This window comes from Chrysemys picta, chromosome 12, assembly GCF_011386835.1.
Source record: "Chrysemys picta bellii isolate R12L10 chromosome 12, ASM1138683v2, whole genome shotgun sequence".
Lineage (NCBI taxonomy): Eukaryota > Metazoa > Chordata > Testudines > Emydidae > Chrysemys > Chrysemys picta.
The window spans coordinates 11546694-11566168 of NC_088802.1; the positions used below are offsets into that span (position 1 = coordinate 11546694).

The following is a 19475-nucleotide window of genomic DNA, read 5'->3' on the forward strand; positions in this document are numbered from 1 at the left end:
TGTGTCTGTGAGCCCCAGAGCTGCTGCCTTCAGTGACAGAGCTGGGTTCAACCCCCGTTACCAGTGTCAGAGCTGCCTGATGAGAGCAAAGGCCCACAACAATGAGGCAGTCGCCCGTTCTCTAGGGCGAGGGAAGAAGATAAAAAGGGAGAGCGGAGAGACTTGAAGGGCAGCAGGAGCAAGAAGTGGGGAGGGAGGTTCCCAGCTCCCAGCCCTGCCCAGATCCATTCCCTGCACCCCCGGGGCAGTCAGCTCTCCTGGGAACAAGGGGAGGAGCTGAGAGAGGAAAAGCCAGTTGCTCACTCTGCTGAGCACCGCAGGACTGAGGGAGACAGGGGAGAGCTAGAGGGGTTACAATACACTGTGGGGCAGTGCCCTAAAGTGACTCCTTTGATTCTGCTCTTTTTCCAGTGTTTGGCTCAGAGATGCTGTTCTGGGGAGGTTTAGAAGGGACTTGGTGGGTTTAGTTCTAATGGGGGGGTGGGGTCCTGGCCAGGATGGGAATGAACTAACTGGGTTTCTTCCCATCATGGCAGAGTCATAGAATCATAGTGTCTGTCTGCAGGGAGAGAGCCTGGGGGGAATCGGGGAGTGACATGGACTCCAGGCCCTTATGAAACCTGCCCAATAATTCTGCTCCTCTGACAGGCTGAGGAATCGTGTCCACGTTTCGCTCCAGATCAGTCCTTCTTCCAGGAGACAGGGCAGGGAAATGGCTGTGATGGAGCCAGCTCAGGTAGGGGATTTTTAGGGAGCTCTTGGTGGTGGGGGAGGGGTATTGTAGAGGGATTAAACACACAGGGTGGGACGAGGTGTGATAAACCTGCTAGAACATGATCAACCTGGGCCTGATTTTCTGAACGGGCCCCTTGGTAGTGGTGGGAGGGGAAACATTCCTCCATTTCTGAAGCTTTTGGGATTCCTGTCCCTGTCCCAGGCTCAGAGCTCTGCTTCCCGTATCAGCCTGTGGCTGGGAGGCATCTGAGAAATGAGAAGACCCTGCCGGTCTGCTGCGGGGTCCAAGGAGCTCTCACCTTCTGCCCACCCCCTGGAGCCTCCTGGCTGCTCTGAGCACGGTGGGGGGGAGGATTCTGCTTTTCTGTCCCTCCTCCCCTGTAACTAGTGTGATTGTGGCTGGGGCAGCAGGTGCTGAATTGGGGATTCTTGTTGTTTCAGGAGCCGGTGACCTTCGAGGAGGTGGCTGTGTATTTCACCCAGGGGCAGGGGGCTCTGCTGGACCCCGCTCAGAGAGCCCTCTACAGTGACGTCATGCGGGAGAACTACGAGATGGTGACCTCGCTGGGTAAGAGATTCCTGGCCCCTTGGTTATTGGAAGCTGGGGGGGTCTGCATGTTTGACACCGGTCAGGTTCTTCCCTCATCACTCCCTAACGAGACCAGGGTGTCAAAACCTAAGGCACATACTAAATCATCCCCACCGGACCTCCCTAGCTTGCAAGGTGGAAAAGCCGTGTATTGTCCTGTCTGTGTTGTTTCTCTGTCACACACAGAATCCCTCTTCTCCCTCCTCCTTGGGAATAGCTCCAGGCATATGGAGAGCTCTGGGCTCCGCAGGTTTAGAAATAGGCAGGGGTTTAACACTAGAGCTGGGTGTGAATCATAATTCCCCCCACCTCCCCAGACGTCTGCCTCCCCCGAGGGGGCTCAGTGACCATGTTTCTGTCCTCTTAGATTCCACATTCCCCAGCACAGCACAGGGACAGGTTCCACTCATGGAATGTCCTTTCTGACAGACGCTCTCTCAATCCTCCATGCACCCTGATCTGCTCTGATTTCACTCCCTGCACAGGATTTCCCCTTCCCAAACCTGACCTGATCAGCCGGCTGGAACGAGGGGAAGAGCCGTGGGTGCCCGATCTCCAGGGCTGTGAGGAAAGAGAGGTCCCAAGAGGCACACACACAGGTGAGGACTGACACACAAACCATCTGGGGAATGAAGGAAAAAGTTGAGAATCCCAGAAATGTGATATCAGTAACTGCCCTCAGTTCTTCCTCATCTCACCCAGGGCAGGGTTACAGTCAGCAGATATCACTGACATCGCTTCCCACGTGTCCTCTTACCTGCAGGTCTTTCCTTCCCAACGTTCCTTCTCTGTGAAAGTTTGGGTGGGATGTGGAGGCAAAATCCAATTGCTCCGTCTGTGCAGCTTTAGTATGTTGGTTTTCCCTCGGTGCTACTCCTCTTCCAATGACTCCTGTCAGGATGGTGTCTCTGTCCAAGCAGGTGATGGGAGAGTGAGTGAGAAGGAGGAGAGGAATCAACAGCAGGAAGTTCCTGGGCACGGGGAATCACAGGGGACCTTTGTGGAAGACCTCATAAGTGTTTGGACTGTGGAAAAAGTTTCATATGGAGGTCACACATTGTTTTACATCAGGAAATCCACACTGGGCAGAGACCCCATAAGTGCTTAGACTGTGGGGAAAGTTTCAGACAGAGGTCAGACCTTGTTAATCATCAGGCAGTCCACACGGGAGAGAGACACTATAAGTGCTTAGACGCGGTAGCGTAGCTATGGGGTGAGCAGGGGCAGAGGCTGCTCCCACTCAGCACATTCTCCAAAAGTGGCACCTTAGGCGCCGACTCTGTGGCTGCTCCGGCTCTGGAGCACCCACGGGGAAAAATTGGTGGGTGCTGAGCATCCACCGGCAGCTCCCCGGTCCGCACCCTCCGGCCCAGCTCCCCTCTGCCTCCGCTCCACCCCCTCCCCTGAGCGCGCCGCCACGTTCTGCTTCTCCCCCGGCTCCCCAGCGCTTGCGCCGCGAAACAGCTGATTTTTGCGGCAAGCCGGGGAGGGAGGAGGGGGAACACAGCATGCTGGGGAAGAGGCAGGGCAGGGGGCGGGTATTTGGGGAGGGGTACAATAGGGGCAGGGAGGGGCGGAGTTGGGTCAGGGCTGGGTGGGGGCGCGAGCTCCCACTGGTGCCAAGGAAAGTTAGTGCCTGTGGCTGAGCAACAAAATAACGCAGGAGAAAAAAGCACCCACAAAAGAACGCCGACGAAAGAGCGCATTCCGACACGGGTACATCCAAATAATTTTTGAGCCGTGTCCTTTTCTTCGGGACAAGCTTCCATCACATAATCAGATGCGGTAGAAACGTCGTCTGTACACTTGTAACACTTACCACTACTGCACTAGTTGGTCTTGTAACATGTGAATCCCTTGCAAGAGCCAAGGGGCCCACATTTGTTTAAACATTTTGTCTTCGCCTTTTTGTTGGCACTTTTTTTATCGGTTGACATGTACAGTCACTCACCCAGGCACCCACACAAGCATGCATACTCATAATAATTGTTTCCTGCGGTGTAAACAAATGCTGAATCTTTTGGATGATTTCAAATAGTTCAGTCTGTTTGATTACTTCTTAGTGTGCGGATTGTTTTAGCTTCTCCTCTAGTTTTGAATTATGTGGCACCTTTTCAACAAATCATTTAACACTTTGCTGACCAAATTCGACGGGCATCAAATTCACAGAGCTGTGAAATTGACCTGGCTGCCGTGTGGAGAGTTTGTTTTTAAAATGTAATTTATTTAAAAATCGTATATTGATCATATTTATTTTATTTGTTTCTGATAAGGGATGGATAAGCGCACTAAGAAGAAGAAACTATCCGGGTGGGACAGAAAGAAGATGAAGGAAGATGCAAATCGAGTAAAAGAATCGTCAAAATATGTGAGGTTGGAGGCCTACTTTTCCTTCGACACGCCCACAACGTCTTTTGCACCAGAGGCGGAACATTCTGAACACTTGCTACCTACCTTCAGCCAAGGAGCTGGAGACGGGGCCCCGGCTGATGTGACTTCACCAGAGATAAAACTGTCTGAAGACTTGCTAGTACCTACCTTCAACCTAGGAGCTGATTACAGCATCCGGGCTGCTGCGGCTGCACAGGTAGTGGAAGTGGAGTCCTCAGAAGACCTAATTACTTCAGCAGACTATCCTGCAGAGGACAAGAATGACATTGTAAGACTCCATGCTATCATTGACACACATAGGGAATACCCAACAGATCCACACTTGTTTTGTGACACACCTGTAACACCTGATCTAGTACGTGCTCTGCTTGAGTTAGGCCCTTGTCAGCCAGGACTTAAAGATAATTTTGACAGTTTTCCAAAAGATGAAGCTAGACGTCATTTCAGTGCCAATTGGTACAAACAAAAACAAGTAAAAAGTGTTTCTACTATCGACCGGCACTGGCTGGTTTACTCACCAAGAGCAAACACTATGATTTGTTTTGCTTGTTGGCTTTTTGCAAATCGGTCGAATGCTTGGAGTGATCCAAAAACTGGTTGCAAGAATTTTGCTAAAGGTAAGCAGAAAATTGAAAAACATGAAAAAAGTGAAAGTCACAAAAAAGCAGAGAAAGAACTTTTCCTTACCAAATTCCGATTGTTCAACGATAGAACAGCCTTGGCTGGTCTAATGGCAGAAAGGAAAGAGATAGAAAAAAATAGGATGATTTTAGGACGTATTATAGACGCAGTTCTCTTTTTGGGAATTCAGGGATTGGCATTCCGCAGTCATCGCGAGTATCGAGGTTTAGGTTCCCCAAGTACAAATGAAGGCAATTTTTTGGAACTTATTAAGCTGTTGGGTAAAAATGATACATTACTGAAACAACATTTATTATTGAGTGCTCGAAATGCAACATATCTCAGTCCTGACATACAAAATGATCTGATACAGTCCTTATCAGCCGAGCTTCTATCAAAGATAGTAGCTGAAATCAAAGTAGCTAAGTACTTTGCCATAATTGTTGACTCTACTATTGATATCAGCAGAACTGATCAATTTTCTTTATCCTTACGATATGTAACAGTAAACGGTGATGCAGTGGAACGATTTATACAATTCAGTGAATTACCTGGAGCAGGTGCTGAAGATGTTTTCAACATTCTTCTTTCAGCAATCAAGAACTTGGGGCTGTCAATTACTCTGTGTTACGGTCAGTCTTACGATGGAGCAAGCACCATGTCGGGCGAAATAGCAAGTCTCCAAACTAGGATACGGGAAATTGCTCCAAATGCACTCTTTATGCACTGCTGTGCACATCATTTTAATTTAATTCTGATTGATGCATTAAGCTCCAATATTCAAACTCGGTTGTTTTTTGGAACTCTAGAAAGTCTCTATACTTTTTTTTCTGGCAGTTTACCTTGTTTTTCAATACTAAACAAGGAACAATGCAATCTTATTGAATCTTTCGCATTAACTCTGAAGAAATCTTGTGATACCAGATGGGCGTCTAGAAAGTCAGCAGTAGAGGCAGTCTTGCAAAATTTACCAGCACTAGTAACTGCCCTGCAAAGAATTGTGGATGGTGAGATAAAAAACTGCACTCCTAAACAGCTCGCTGAGGCAAAGGGTATTCTGACAACACTCGATACTTATGAATTCTTAGTTCTTCTTATATTCTGGAGTAAAGTGCTAAAGAAGGCTTTCCATCTATCCACCTATTTACAGAAAAGTAGTCTAGATCTGGTAACAGCTTCTCATTTGATTCAGATTTTTGAAAATGATATGAAAAACATTCGAAGTGAATTTGAATCTGAATTCAAACAGATTGAGAAGGAAGCAACCGAGTTGGCTCGAAAATGTGATATTACTACGGAATATAAGCAGCACAGAATACGTAAGAGAAAAAGATTCCACGAGGAAATTGCAAAGGATGAAGAAGGAATATTTGATGCCCGGGAGAAATTCATAGTTGAATCCTACTTAGTGTCCTTAGATTCTGTTATAAATAGCACAAGTAAAAGATTCGAGCATTTTAAAAATGTGGCTGCCAAATTTAGTGGTTTAGATCCAAAGCATTTTGACAACGCGGATAATGTGAAGAAATTAGAATTTTTGGCAGACATGTACTCAGATGTGATCGACAGTCAAACCAAAATCGTGGAAGAGTTTCTTTCATTTAAAGACATGTACAAAGAGATAATGAGCACTAGCGATAGGCTAAAGTCAAGTGTCGACGAGAGACCCACCATCAACAGTGTACTGAAATTCATGATCGCCAATGATATGTGTTGCATTTATCCTAACCTTTCGAGATTGTACCACATTTTTCTGACCTTGCCAATAAGTAGCGCAGTTGCGGAACGACCGTTTCGCCGACTCAAACTTATAAAGTCCTATCTGCGCTCTACAATGGGTGAAGATAGATTGTCTAGGTTAGCTTTGCTCTCCATTGAAAGACAGCTAGCTACTGAAGTAGATTATAATAAAGTAATAGATAACTTTGCTAGAATGAAGCTTAGACGAAAGAGGCTGTTGTAGTTGCTTCATAGATGATCATATTGTTTTGATCTTATCTTTTGAAATATAAAATAAGTAAATAACACGTGTTTTTATTATGTTTTGATTTTATATACAATATAAATAGATGTCCTACTGTAAAACTTTTTATATTTTAAATGCAAAATAACACATGTACTTGTAAAACAATATCATTCTTGTGTTTTTAAGTACAAAATAAATATGTATAACGAATTTAAAAGTATGTAATCAGTAATTTGATATGTCAGGTGGTGCCTTTTTTTTATGTGTTCGCTTCCCCTGATGTTAGAACCTGGCTACGCCACTGCTTAGACTGAGGGAAAAGTTTCATACGGAGGTCAAACCTTGTTTTACATCAAGCAGTCCACATTGGAGAGAGACTCCATAAGTGCTTAATCTGTGGGAGAAGTTTCATACAAAATTTTGACCTTGTTAAACATCAAGTAATCCACACTGGAGAGAGACCCCATAGGGCTTAGACTGTGGGGAAAGTTTCATACAGAGGTCAGACCTTGTTAAACATCAGGCCCGAAAGCGTTAAGAACCTTGCAGGCTAATTGACCCAGCTTCAACCTTTATAGAGATGTTAGAAAAGTGTGTAAATGGTATTTGTGGCCATTCCAAGTAATACAGACTAGAACTTTGAAATGTAACCTGGTATTGTTAAGAAATTGGAAGAAAATAGTAGTGTTGTTCATTAATTGCAGTTAACTCATGTGATTAACTCACGAAATTCATCGTGGTTAGAAAAATTAAACTCGATGAATCAGATTGTAAAAATAGACTAGCAATTGAAATTTGTTAAATGTTTTTGGATGTTTTTCTGCATTTTCATATATAATGATTTCTCTCACAACAAAGAAGAGAGAGTACAGTGCTCACTTTATATTATTTTTATTACAAATTTTTGTACTGTAAACATTCGAAACAAAAAAAAATATTTTTCAATTCACCTCATAGGAGTACTGTAGTGCAATCTCTTTATCAGAAAAGTGTAATTTAGAAACAGAGATTATTTTAATTGTATAAGTGCATTAAAAATAAAACAATTAAGAACTTGAGTCTAGAAGTCCATTCAGTGCTACTTCTTTTTCTGCCAATCGCTAAGACAAAGAAGTTTGTTTACATTTATGGGAAACAATGCTGCCTACTTCTAATTTATGATGTCACATGAAAGTGTGAGAAGGTGTTCCCATGGCACGTTTGTAGCTGGCAATGCAAGGTATTGATGTGCAAGATATAATTTAGATAATTTTTTCACTTCAAGGTCCCAGAAACAAAGACAAGATTTTCATCTCAAGGCCAAAAGACCAAAAACATCAAGACACTTGATCACGGCCTTGGATAGACCAAGAGACTAACTACACTTGACCAGCGCTTGGAGAGCCGAGAAGCTAAACATGCCTATGTCCCTTCATGCTTCGGCCACCATTCCAGTGGACATGCTTCCATGCTGACAATGCTCATTTAAAAAAAATAATTCATTAGATACTTTTGTGACTGAACTCCTTGGAGGAGAATTGTATGTCCCCTGTTCTGTTTTACACACATGCTGCCAAATATTTCATAATATAGAAGTCACGGAGAATGACCTACCACATGTTCATTTTAAGGACACTTTCACTGCAGATTTGACAAAATATAAAGAAAGTAACAATGTGAGATTTCTAAAGATAGCTACAGCACTCTGCCCAGTGTTTAGGGATCTGAAGTACCTTCCAAAATAAGAATGGGACGAGGTGTGGAGCATGCTTTCAGAAGTCTTAAAAGAGAGACATGCTGATTGGGAAACTACAGAACCCGAACCACCAAAATAGAAAATCAACCTTCTGCTAGTGGCATCTGACTGAGTTGATGAAAATGAACACGTCAGTCCGGTCTGGTATGGATCATTATCGATTAGAACCCATCTTTAGCATGGATGTATGTCCTCTGGAATGGTGGTTGAAGCAGGAAGGGACATATGACTCTTTAGCGCATCTGGCACATAAATATCTTGTGATGCCGGCTGCAATAATGCCACGTGAATACCTGTTCTCACGTTCAGGTGACATTGTAAACAAGAAGCGGGCAGCATTATCTCCTGCAAATTGTAACCAAACTTGTTTTTCTGAGTGATTGGCTGTACGAGAAGTAGGACTGAGTGGAGTCTTAGGCTCTAAAGTTTTACATTGTTTTATTTTTCAATGCAGTTATTTTTTGTACATAAATTCTACATTTGTAAGTTCAACTTTCATGATAAAGAGATTGCACTACAGTACTTGCAGTTGGTGAATTGAAAAACACTATTTCTTTTGTTTTTTACAGTGCAAGTATTTGTAATAAAAATATAAAGTGCTCACTGTACACTTTATATTCTGTAAAAACAACGAGGAGTCCCTATGGCATCTTAGAGACTAACAAATTTATTTGGGCATAAGGTTATGTGGGCTATAACCCACTTCATCAGATGCATGGAGTGTATTCTGTGTTGCAGTTGAAATCAATATATTTGAAAATGTAGAAAACATCCAAAATATTTAAATAAATGACATTCTATTATTGTTTAGCAGTGCGATTAATAAGGATTAAATTTTTTATTCGCTTGACAGCCCTAGAACATAGTAATTGTAGTAGTCTATGTTAATCTATAAGAAGATATAGATAAACCGTGTAACCAAAGGGTTCCCGTCTAGGACTGTATTTTGTTAATTCAGAAGTCAAAAGGAAATATTAACATTTAGATTAAACTTGGGTGTAATAATATCATTATGTATATATATATATATCTTTAAAGTTTGTGCTAAACTGTCTATGAACGGCTTTATGGATAATTACCTTATGTTAATCCATGTAGTTTGTTTACCTTTGAGGTTTGGAAATAGGAGGTTACTTCCAAAACCTATCATTCCCCCAAGGACTGCCTGCTGTCGAGAGGCTAAATTCTTGGGACCTGATCCTTTTATCGCCAATCTTCTTAAGCTTTATTCAGGGCAAGTTTGAGTTGTACAACTGAGATCTCCACTCCCCTCGGGACTGCCCTGATGTTGAACATTTGGACGTTGGACTAGAATGTGATTAAATGATTCTGAAAAGGACTCTCTTCAATTCTAACGTGCCATCTCTATGGTGAAACTGACCTAAGGACTCTATTCGCGTTTGTATGTCTAATGATCTTTTGCCAATACTGTCTTTTCTTCTTTTAATAAAGCGTAGTTTCGTTAACAAGAATTGGCTGTAAGCGGGTATTTGGGTAAGAACTGAAGTATTTATTAACTTCGTGGGTGATGTGTCTGATCCTTTGGGATTGGTAGAATTCGTTATATGATGAAGATTTTCAGGAATCCCCATCAGAATCTCAGAGGATATTTTCCCACATCAGGTATCTTTAAAGACTTGCTGCTGTTGCCACTCTGTCAAATCATTTATTTTGTTACTGCATGTCATAACCATACAGCTAAGGGTAGCCTAGAATTCCTCCTTACCTGTAAGGGCTTAAGAAGCTCAAATAACCTTGTTGGCATCTGACCAAAAGGACCAATGGGGAAAGAAGATGCTTGGAATTTTTTTTGGTGGGTGGGGGGAGGAAGGCTTTGTTTGTGCTCTTTGTTCATGTTCTCTCTTGGAGCCAGAGAGGGACCAGGCAGAAAAAAAAAATCTCTTAAAACCCTGCCTCTGGAAATAAGCATCTAGAATGACAAAAATAGTAAGTAAAGCCAGGCAAGGCGTGTTAGATTATCTTTTGTTTTAGCTTGTGAATTTTCCCTTTCAGGAAGTTAACTGCCCTGCCCTCAGGCAGAGAAAAAAAAACTCCAGCTGCTGTCAGCTTTAAAAAAAAAAAAAAAGTCCTTTAAAAAAACAACAACCTCTCTGCTTTTCAAGCAGCCAAAAGGAGAGCAAAGAGCACAAACAAAGCCTTCCCCCCCTGCGCCCCCGATTTGAAAGTATCTTCTTTCCCCATTGGTCCTTTTGGTCAGGTGCCAACCAGGTTATTTGAGCTTCTTAACCCCTTACAGCAGGGGTAGGCAACCTATGGCACGCATGCCAAAGGCGGCACGCGAGCTGATTTTCAGTGGCACTCACACTGCCCGGGTCCTGGCCACCGGTCCGGGGGACTCTGCATTTTAATTTAATTTTAAATGAAGCTTCTTAAACATTTTAAAAACCTTATTTACTTTACATACAACAATAGTGTAGTTATGTATTATAGACTTATAGAAAGAGACCTTCTAAAAATGTTAAAGTGTATTACTGGCACTCGAAACCTTATATCAGAGTGAATAAATGAAGACTCGGCACAGCTCTTCTGAAAGGTTGCTGACCCCTGCCTTACAGGTAAGGAGGAATTCTAGGCTACGCTTAGCTGTATGGTTATGACACAGCATCTCCCGTACCATGAAGGGTTTACAGAGCTGAATGATGCATCATGCCTGTGCCAGGCAACTTTCAGTGAAATTAGCCTGTAATTAAAATCCAAAGTTATTACCCATTAAACTTGACAGCAATTCCCTACCTTGTACTCCTGGGCAGCCTCCTCTATGGGAACCACCCTGTGAGCTCTGTGAGCCTGGGACAGATGGCAAACCAGACAGATCAAAGTTTGAGGCTCTTCACAGAAGTTTCAGAGAGTCTTGGTGTTCCCCACACACCCCGTCCCCTCCTGCCATTTGTGACTCTGCTGTTCAGTGGCTGCAGGGGCCGGTGCAGACCTTGGCACAGGCTGAGGAAGTTCTGAAGCAGCCAGAGTTACATCCCGATGACAATGGGCCCTGTGTGTCTTGGCCACTGTGAAGAGTGTCCGAGGCCCAGCTTTACGCTGCCCACGTCCCTCTGACCCTCATCCAGCCCCCTCCCTCTTCCACCCGCCCTCACCCCCCCACCCCATTCCCAGCCCTCTCAGGAACACGCCTTGTGCCTGCAGCTGTGGAGAAGGCACAAGAGGCACCTAGGCTGGAGGGATCCCTCACCATGGGGGAGGAGCTTTCTCTTTCCCTGCTGCCCATGTGCCCAGACTAGCTGCATACAGGACCCGAGCACAGTGATGGGCTGGATCCACGTGTAACAATTGGCCTTTAATTTAAGTTCTAGATTTTGGGTGCCGACCTTTAGGCACCTGGGGCCTGGTTCTCAGAGGGGCTGGTCTCCTGCAGCGCCCACTGACTCCACCTGCAGCTGTGGAGGCTACACATCTCTGGTGCACATGCCCTGCAGCTCTCTCACTGGGAGATTTCAAAAGGCTGCCTGGTGGGACTAACGGAACCACTCTGGCTGGTCCTTGCCCACGTACACAACAGAACAGGTCAGACTGGCACCGGTCAGCTCCAGCCTGGGGTTAGTTTGGCTACAGTCCAGTGTAATCCCCCTGGTACTTGGCATGGACCTGAGCTGTCTGGAGCCCTTTTGTGTGCGGACTCTAGGTGCTCGGGGTCCCACACAGTGTTTAGCCCAGTGATCTCCTCTAGTGCAGGCCGGCAGCATGTCTACACTATGAAATTAGGTCGATTTAATATAAGTCGATTTTTTAGAAATCGATTTGATACAGTCGATTGTGTGTGTCCCCCCACTTAAGACCATTAAGTCGGCGGAGTGCGCCCACAGTACGGAGGCTAGCATCGACTTTCGGAGCTTTGCACTGTGGTAGTTATCCCACAGTTCCCGCAGTCTCCACCACCCATTGGAATTCTGGGTTGAGCTCCCAATGCCTGATGGGGCAAAAACTTTGTCATGGGTGCTTCTGGGTACATGTTGTCAGCCCCCCCCCCCCCCTCATGAAAGCAATTGCAGACCATCATTTCACGCCTTTTTTCCGGGGTCCCATCCACCAGACCCACTCAGCCCACTGCCTGCCTGGATGATCGGAACCCCAGGCAGGCAGTGGGCTGAGCGGGGCCGCCGGACGGAGCCCCAGACTGGCAGCAGGGTGAGCGGCTCAGCCCACTGCCAGTCTGGGGCTCTGTCCACCAGCTCCTGCCAGCTGGGGTCTCGCTCAGCCCTGCTCAACTGGCAGACCTCAGTGAGGTCATTCAGGGGTGCCTGGACAGACATGGCTATCCTCCTCTTAGAGCACCGAATCGGAGTGACTCCAGGTCATTCTCTTCTTTAAGTTTCATCTCATGGAGATTCAGTCCTGCCTGGAATATCATGTGAGCTGGAGGCTTCTGCCTCAGGCTGCTCTCCCAGCCAGCAGCACTGCACGGTCTCACCTACCCCAGCCTATCCCTTGCTCCCATGGCTATGAAGCCTAGACAGTAGTAAGGAACAGTTTAACTTGTGGAATGACAAATCCAGAATGGGCCACGTTAAGATTATTTCAGAGTCCTAGATAGCATTAGTCCCTATAAAAGGTTCATGAAAAATTTCCCCCACCCCTAACAAAAATATTAATGTATCAGAGCAGCTGAAAGGCTAAGGAACCCGGGACTATAATTTAGAGAGAGCTTCCATATTATTTAACTCATAATTGATATAATTCAAAGTAAAATTTCACAGCGTGGTCTGTTCTAAGACTAAAAATGCAGGAGGGGAGTCAGAAAAAGGAACAGTGACCTGTTTCAAACCAGGAACATTTCGTGTGTTAGGTGAACATGACAACCACTACATTATGGGGCTTTCATGTGTTAGGTGAATGTTATAACTACTAAACTACGGGACTTCTCTTTTTTTGCCACAAACCTTGCCGAATGCACAGGAATGTTTTCTCTAGCTACAGAAGCTACCTAATGCAATGTCTATATCTATGGCCTTCCTGCTCACAAAGCGGTCATGCCCCAGCCCAAGGCTGACACAGCGACCTGGCTTGGGCAGGATCTCTAGCGAGGCATGATACTTTTGCCATTAAGTAAAGACAGCAATTCTTTCCTCACCTCTTCCACTGAATGCCTCCATGCATTACACTGTGCCCTATCAGTGCAGGAGGACTGCATGAGCTCAGAAAACATGTCATCATGAGTGCGTTTTTTTCGCCTTCTAATCTGCAATAACCTCAGGGATGGAGAGGATAGGGGGAAAGTAGAAACATTCTGTGGGGACTGCATAGTCACCAGTGCTGCTGAGTTCACCACGCTGGCCAAACAGGAAATGAAATTCAAAAGTTCCTGGGGCTTTTCCTGTGTACCTGGCTAGTGCATCTGAGTTCAAAGTGCTGTCCAGAGCGGTCACAATGGAGCACTCTGGGATAGCTCCTGGAGGCCAATACCGTCAAATTGCGTCCACACTACCACAAATTCGACTTGGCGATGTCGATTTCAGCGCTAATCCCCTCATCGGGGAAGAGTACAGAAATCGATTTTAAGAGCCCTTTAAGTCGACAAAAATGGCTTCATCGTGTGGACGGCTGCAGGGTTAAATCGATCTCACGCTGCTAAATTCGACCTAAGCTCGTAGTGTAGACCAGGGCCCAGTTTAACCCTTCATGGAGCAGCACAGGAGTTCAGATTCTCAATGGGAAACCTCCTCTCCCTGCTGGGCCTGGGACCTTTACCAAGGCATCTCTCCCTCCTAATGGACACACGTCTTCACGGAGGTTGATGTTGAGGTGGCAGCATGGTGTAATGCTTAGGACAGTAGAGTGAGTCTTGGGAGTTTTGGGTTCTAGTTCCATCTGTCCTGGGTAAGTAACTGCCCCTCTCTGTGCCTCAGTTTCCCTCCCACCCTAGTTAGACTGTAACCTGCTCAAGGCAGGGATTGCCCCTGGCTGGGTTTTGTGCCGTGCTCAGATCTCATGTGTGGTCTGTCAGGGGTATTGTGATGCAAATAGAAGTAATAATAAATTCTATTAAACAAACCAGTAACAACCTCAGCTCGTAGCTTCCTCTCCTGCAATCTGAAGGCAGCACTCTCACAGACTGGTCTTCAGTTCATGTGATTTAAACGTCACTGATGTTAACAGCTTCCACTCAGTGAAATATTCCCTTCTTTCACCGGTGGAAGCTGGGCTTGAAAAGCAGTCAGCAGTCGGCTGAGGTTTCAAGGTTGATGCAGCTGTATAGGCAAAATGCAACATTTAACAGAGGCAGCATTGTTTATACCAGACAGAGTAGTGATTCCCCCTGCACTTAAGGAGTAGAAAACACACACGGTCTACACAATAGCATAATTTTCCCGTCCAAAACAGAGCAGACATATCCCACAGGAACCTCAAAATGGTGAGTAAGGGGGACTGATTGTTTCAGGGCTGCACTGTCCTCTAGGTTTCTGTGCCTTGGGGAGAGCCAACAGCTTCAGGGGGCACCTAGACTGAACACTGTCCCACCATTTTCCACAGGAGTTCGTCCTGGACGATATCTCGCTGCTGAGGGTGACCTGGGAAGCAAGGGAGGGTCTTCTACTGCGATGCGGCTTCCGCCCTGGCCCATATGCAGCTTGCCTGTGTGCAGCAATGGTCCTCCCGCCCCTCGCGGCATAGTGGCATGGAGACGTTAGCCTGGCTGGGACAAGGACCACTGTGGCTCTCCCGATAAACCTGCACAAATGCATTGCACATGTTCTGGATGAGACATTTGAGGAGATTACCGAGGCCGATTACCGCGATGTGATAAACCACATCAATGCACTATTCTGCATCTAGGCATGCATGCCTAACCCTCCTCTCCCAAAGAGCCCGCACGGAAGAAATTCCTTCCCGGAAAAAAACCCGCTTACCGGGAACCTGCTCTTCTGTTTGTCCTCCACCAAGTACCGGCCGCTGCGACTGGCTACCTTCCTCCTGGCTCGAGAAGAGCTCCTGGCTGCATAGCTCCAGGGATTCTGGGGTGTCTCCATCCGGCACACCACCATCACTCCCGTTTTCCTCCTCCTCCTCCTCCCCCCACCGGCTCTGAAGTGTCCATGGAGGTGCTCGGAGTTTAGGTGGGGTTAACCCCAAGTATCACATCCAGCTCTTTGTAGAATTGGCAGGTCATGGGGGGAGCACCCGAGCGGCCGTTTGCATTGCGGGCTTTGCGATAGGCACTCTGCAGCTCCTTCACTTTAATCCTGCACTGCAGGGCGTCCCGGTCATGGCCCCTTTCCATCATGTCCTTTGATACCTTCCCGAAGGTATCATAATTCCTACGGCTGGAGCGCAGCTGGGACTGGACAGCTTCCTCCCCCCAAACACTGATGAGGTCCAGCAACTCGCCATTGCGCCATGCTGGGGCTCGCTTGGCACATGGAGGCATGGTCACCTGGAAAGATTAGTTGATAGCACTCCATGCCACGCCGGGCTGAGGAAGGGGATTTTTAAAATTCCCCGGGGAATGTAAAGGGTGGGTCACATGGTTGGTTACCTGAGGCCAGGGCATTAGAGTTTGAACTGATGAGCAGAGTGGCTAGAACAGGCATTGTGGGATACTGTCGAATAATTCTGGAGGCCAGTCACAGTGCATTGGGCAGCCACACTGGCGCCGCAGCGTTGCAGCGGCAGCGCAATACTCGCTATTCCTCTCGGGGATGTGGAGTACATGCAGCGCTGCAACCATGGAGATACAGCGCTGCAAATGCCTTGCCAGTGTGGACAGGGAGTGAGTTATAGCACTGGGGGAGCCTTTACAGTGCTGTAACTCGCAAGTGTAGCCAAAGCCTCAGGGTTCCAGCAGCTCCCCAGCAGTGAACACAACAGCTCCAGCAGCTCCAGGTGGTGGTGGTCTGGTGGCCAGGCAGGAGGGACCCCGCTCTGATGGTGGTGGTTGTGATGGTGTCCTCAGCAATAAAGGCTGGAGCTGGGGTCCCTCACTCCCCTCCTCTGGGGAGCGAGCCAGCAGCCCCCCCATCCCCAAGAGGCCGTAGTTGGAGTGACAGCAGCAACCGAAGGTGGGGGGGATCCACTAGCCAGCCAGCAAGCAGCCAGGAAGAGAAAGGTGGTCGGTGGAGGTGTCTAGCCCAGCCAGGGGAGCAGCCGGAGCAGGAACAACAGCAACAGCAGCAGTAAGGGCCCAGTGTCCAGCAGGAACAGCAACCCTCTTCCTCCTTCCTTCTACAGCAGAGGAGTTGAAGGGAGATCTACTGGCCACTGGAGAAGCAGGCATCTGTTCCCTGACTGACCAGAGCAGGGGTTGTTCCAGGCTAATGACAACACCTGACTCCAATTAACCTGCTAAGAGTCAGGTGAGGCTGTTAAGCACCTTACTCTAATTAAGCCTCCTCTGATGCTATAAAAGGGCTCACTCCAGTCAGGCCAAAGGGGGAGCCAGAGGAGAGGAAGTGCATGTGAGGGAGGAACTGGGAGCAAGAGGCGTGCAAAAAGCTGAGAGTGAGTAGGCATAGTGCTGGAGGAATGAGAAGTACAAGCATTATCAGATATCAGGAGGAAGGTCCGGTGGTGAGGATGTAGAAAGTGTTGGGAGTAGGCCATGGGGAAGTAGCCCAGGGAGTTGTAGCTGTTGTGCAACCGTACCAGGAAGCACTCTAGACAGCTGCAGTCCACAGGGCCCTGGGCTGGAACCCGGAGTAGAGGGCGGGCCCGGGTTCCCCCCAACCTCCCAACTCCTGATCAAACACAGGAGGAATTGACTTGGACTGTGGTTTCTACCAGAGGGGAAGGTCTCTGGGCTGTTTCCTGACCCACAGGGTGAATCTGTGAGGCGAGCAAATCCACCAATAAGTGCAGGACCCACCAAGGAAGAGAAGGAACTTTGTCACAGTATTCATATGATTCCAAGAGTTGGGGCTTTAAGAAAAACAGGTATTGAAAGTATCCAGATGAAATCAGGAGAGTTTGTGATGACACTCTTGTAATTGGTTGTGATTGGTAGAACAGGAAGAAGGCAGAATTGAGACATTTCAAAGCTTTGGCCCAAGCGAGGGGGCATGAGGGTGTCATTTGAGCTCCCTGCTTCAGGTGCCAAAATGTTGAGGGCCGGCCCCGCATCCAGCCTTTTACCTCCCCATATGAACACATCCGGGCTCTGCCAGTCCTTACTTTGCCTTGCAGATTAACACTAGGTGCCACTCCTCTGACGGGTCTTTCTGTAGTGTCCAGACCCCTCTCAACCAGATACTCAGAAGTGCCCAGGTAAGCCATCCCTAAAGGGATAATACCAGCTGGTTTGATTCAGCTGAGGATCAGCACCAATATAACATCACAGCACTGAGATATATTTTTAGTGAAAACAAACAAGAGTTTATTAGCTAAGATTGAAGAAATAGTGAGCGAAGCAATAAGATCAACAGGTTACACATCAAACACCAGGTATAACAGGATTCAGATAGGCAGAGTTTAACAAGTAAAACCCATGGCTGAAGCATTCTCCCAGGGTCACCAGCCACCATCACTAGGATCTCCCTTTTCATGAATGCAAAACGTAGGCTCCTGTTTGCGACCTGAAGTCAGTAGCGTAGCTGGGGGAGAGCGGGGGAGCGGCCGCTCCTTCACTGAGCACAAATGGCGCCTTGTCAATTTATTGGTGCCTTTGTACTCATCTGGGGAAGCGGGAGAAAAAAAAAGGCACCACCCGTTGCGGTGCTTTTATTTTACTCACCCAGCGACGCTCCGGGTCTTCGGTGGCACTTCGGCGGCAGGCACTTCAGTGCCGCCGAAGACACCCAGAGCAAGTGAAGGGCCCGCCACCGGGTGAGTAAAAGCGCCACAGCGGATGATGCCTTTTTTTTTTTATTGCTTCCCCTTTTCCCTCCACCTGGGTACGCCACTGCCTGAAGTGTCACAGGTGCTGTTCTTGTCCCCCAGTTATAGTCCAGAAAACCGCTGAAGTTCCCCCCTGATTGTCTGTTCTCTGGTATGCTCTTTCTATTGGTCCTATATGCCAGTGGCTCTCAGCCTTTCCTCACCACTTCACCGCTTTCAGGAGTCTGATCTGTCTTGCCTACTTGGCTCACTTAAAAATAACTTGCTTCCAAAATCCGACAGAAAAATACAAAAGTGTCGCAGCTACTATTAATGAAAAATCGCTGCCTTTCTCTTTTTTACCATATAATTTTATCAAAGAAATCAGTTGGAATTAGGGATTTCAAGAGATTAAAAAAAAATTAATCCTGATGAATCATGTGATTATTTGCACTGTTAAACAATGATAAAATAGCATTTCTCTAAATATTTTTGGATGTTGTCTACATTTTCAAATATATTGATTTCAGTTACAACATAGAATGCAAAGTGTACAATGCTCACTTTATTTTTTATTACAAGTATTTGCACTGTAACCCCCCCCAAAAAGAAATATTATTTTTCAATTCACCTCATACAAGTACTGTAGTGCAATCTCTTTATCAGGAAAGTGTAACTTACAAACGTAGAATTATGTAAAAAACACCTGCATTCAAAATAAAACAATGTACAATTTTAGAGCCTAGAAGGCCACTCAGTGCTACTTCTTGTTCAGCCAATTTCTTAGACCAGAGGTGGGCAAACTACAGCCCCGGGCCACATCTGGCCTGCGGATCCGTCCTGCCCAGCCCCTGAGCTCCTGCCTGGGGAGGCTAGACCCCGGTCCCTCCCCCGCTGTTCCCCCTGCCCCGCAGCCTCAGCTCGCCGCGCCGCCAGTGCATTGGACCAACGCTCCTGCCGGGCAGCGTTGAGCGACGTGGCTGGCTCCAGCGGGGCTGTGAGCTCCTGACGTGCTGAGCACCATGGTAATGGGGTGGGGAGCCAGGAAGGAGTTGGATAAGGGGCAGGAGGTCCCAGGGGGCAGTCAGGGGACAGGGAGCAGGAGGCAGTTGGATGGGGCAGTCGGGGAGATGGAGCAGGGAAGGTGGATGGGGGTGGGCTCTGGGGGGGCACTTAGGAGTGGGGGTGTGGATATGGGTCAGGGGACAGGGAACAGTTGAATAGGTGTGGGAGTCCCAGTGGGCCTGTCAGGGGGCAGGGGTGTGGATAGGGATCAGGGCAGTTAGGGGACAAGGAGCAGGGGGGGTTGGATGGGTAGAATGTTCTGAGGGGGGCAGTCAGGGGTCAGGAAGTAGGACAGGGTGGATAGGGGGTGGGGGCCAGGCTGTTTGGGGAGGCACAGCCTTCTCTACCTGGCCCTCCATACAGTTTCACAACCCCAATGTGGCCCTCAGGCCAAAAAGTTTGCCCACCCCTGGCTTAGACAAGCAAGTTTGTTTCCATTGCAGGAGGTAATGCTGCAAGTGAGAAGAGGCAATCTTATGAGACTGTTGCAGCCAGAGTCACAAGATATTTATATGCCAGATGCGCTAAAGATTCCTCTGTCCCTTCATGATTAAACCACCATTGCTTAACCTCCCTTCCCCCGGCCTGCTGTA

The 19475-nt window shown here is 47.2% G+C and overlaps 1 protein-coding gene across 5 annotated transcripts in view; it reads left to right on the forward strand.

Annotated features, from left to right (window-relative positions):
* The window catches only part of LOC122172976 (zinc finger protein 585A-like), a 51493-nt gene extending 44974 nt beyond the window's left edge, over positions 1–6519 (forward strand). For 3 of the 5 annotated variants that reach the window (XM_065564348.1, XM_065564346.1, XM_065564344.1), the window contains 2 exons: positions 1810–1923; positions 3598–6519. In XM_065564348.1, the coding sequence (XP_065420420.1) occupies positions 1810–1923; positions 3598–6299 (2816 nt within the window). In that variant the 3' untranslated portion in view covers positions 6300–6519. Of the gene's footprint in view, positions 1–648; positions 737–1176; positions 1304–1809; positions 1924–3597 lie in introns of all 5 variants that reach the window. The other 2 variants (XM_065564343.1, XM_065564347.1) reach the window with 1 other exon arrangement.
* Positions 6520–19475: the final 12956 nt, after the last annotated feature.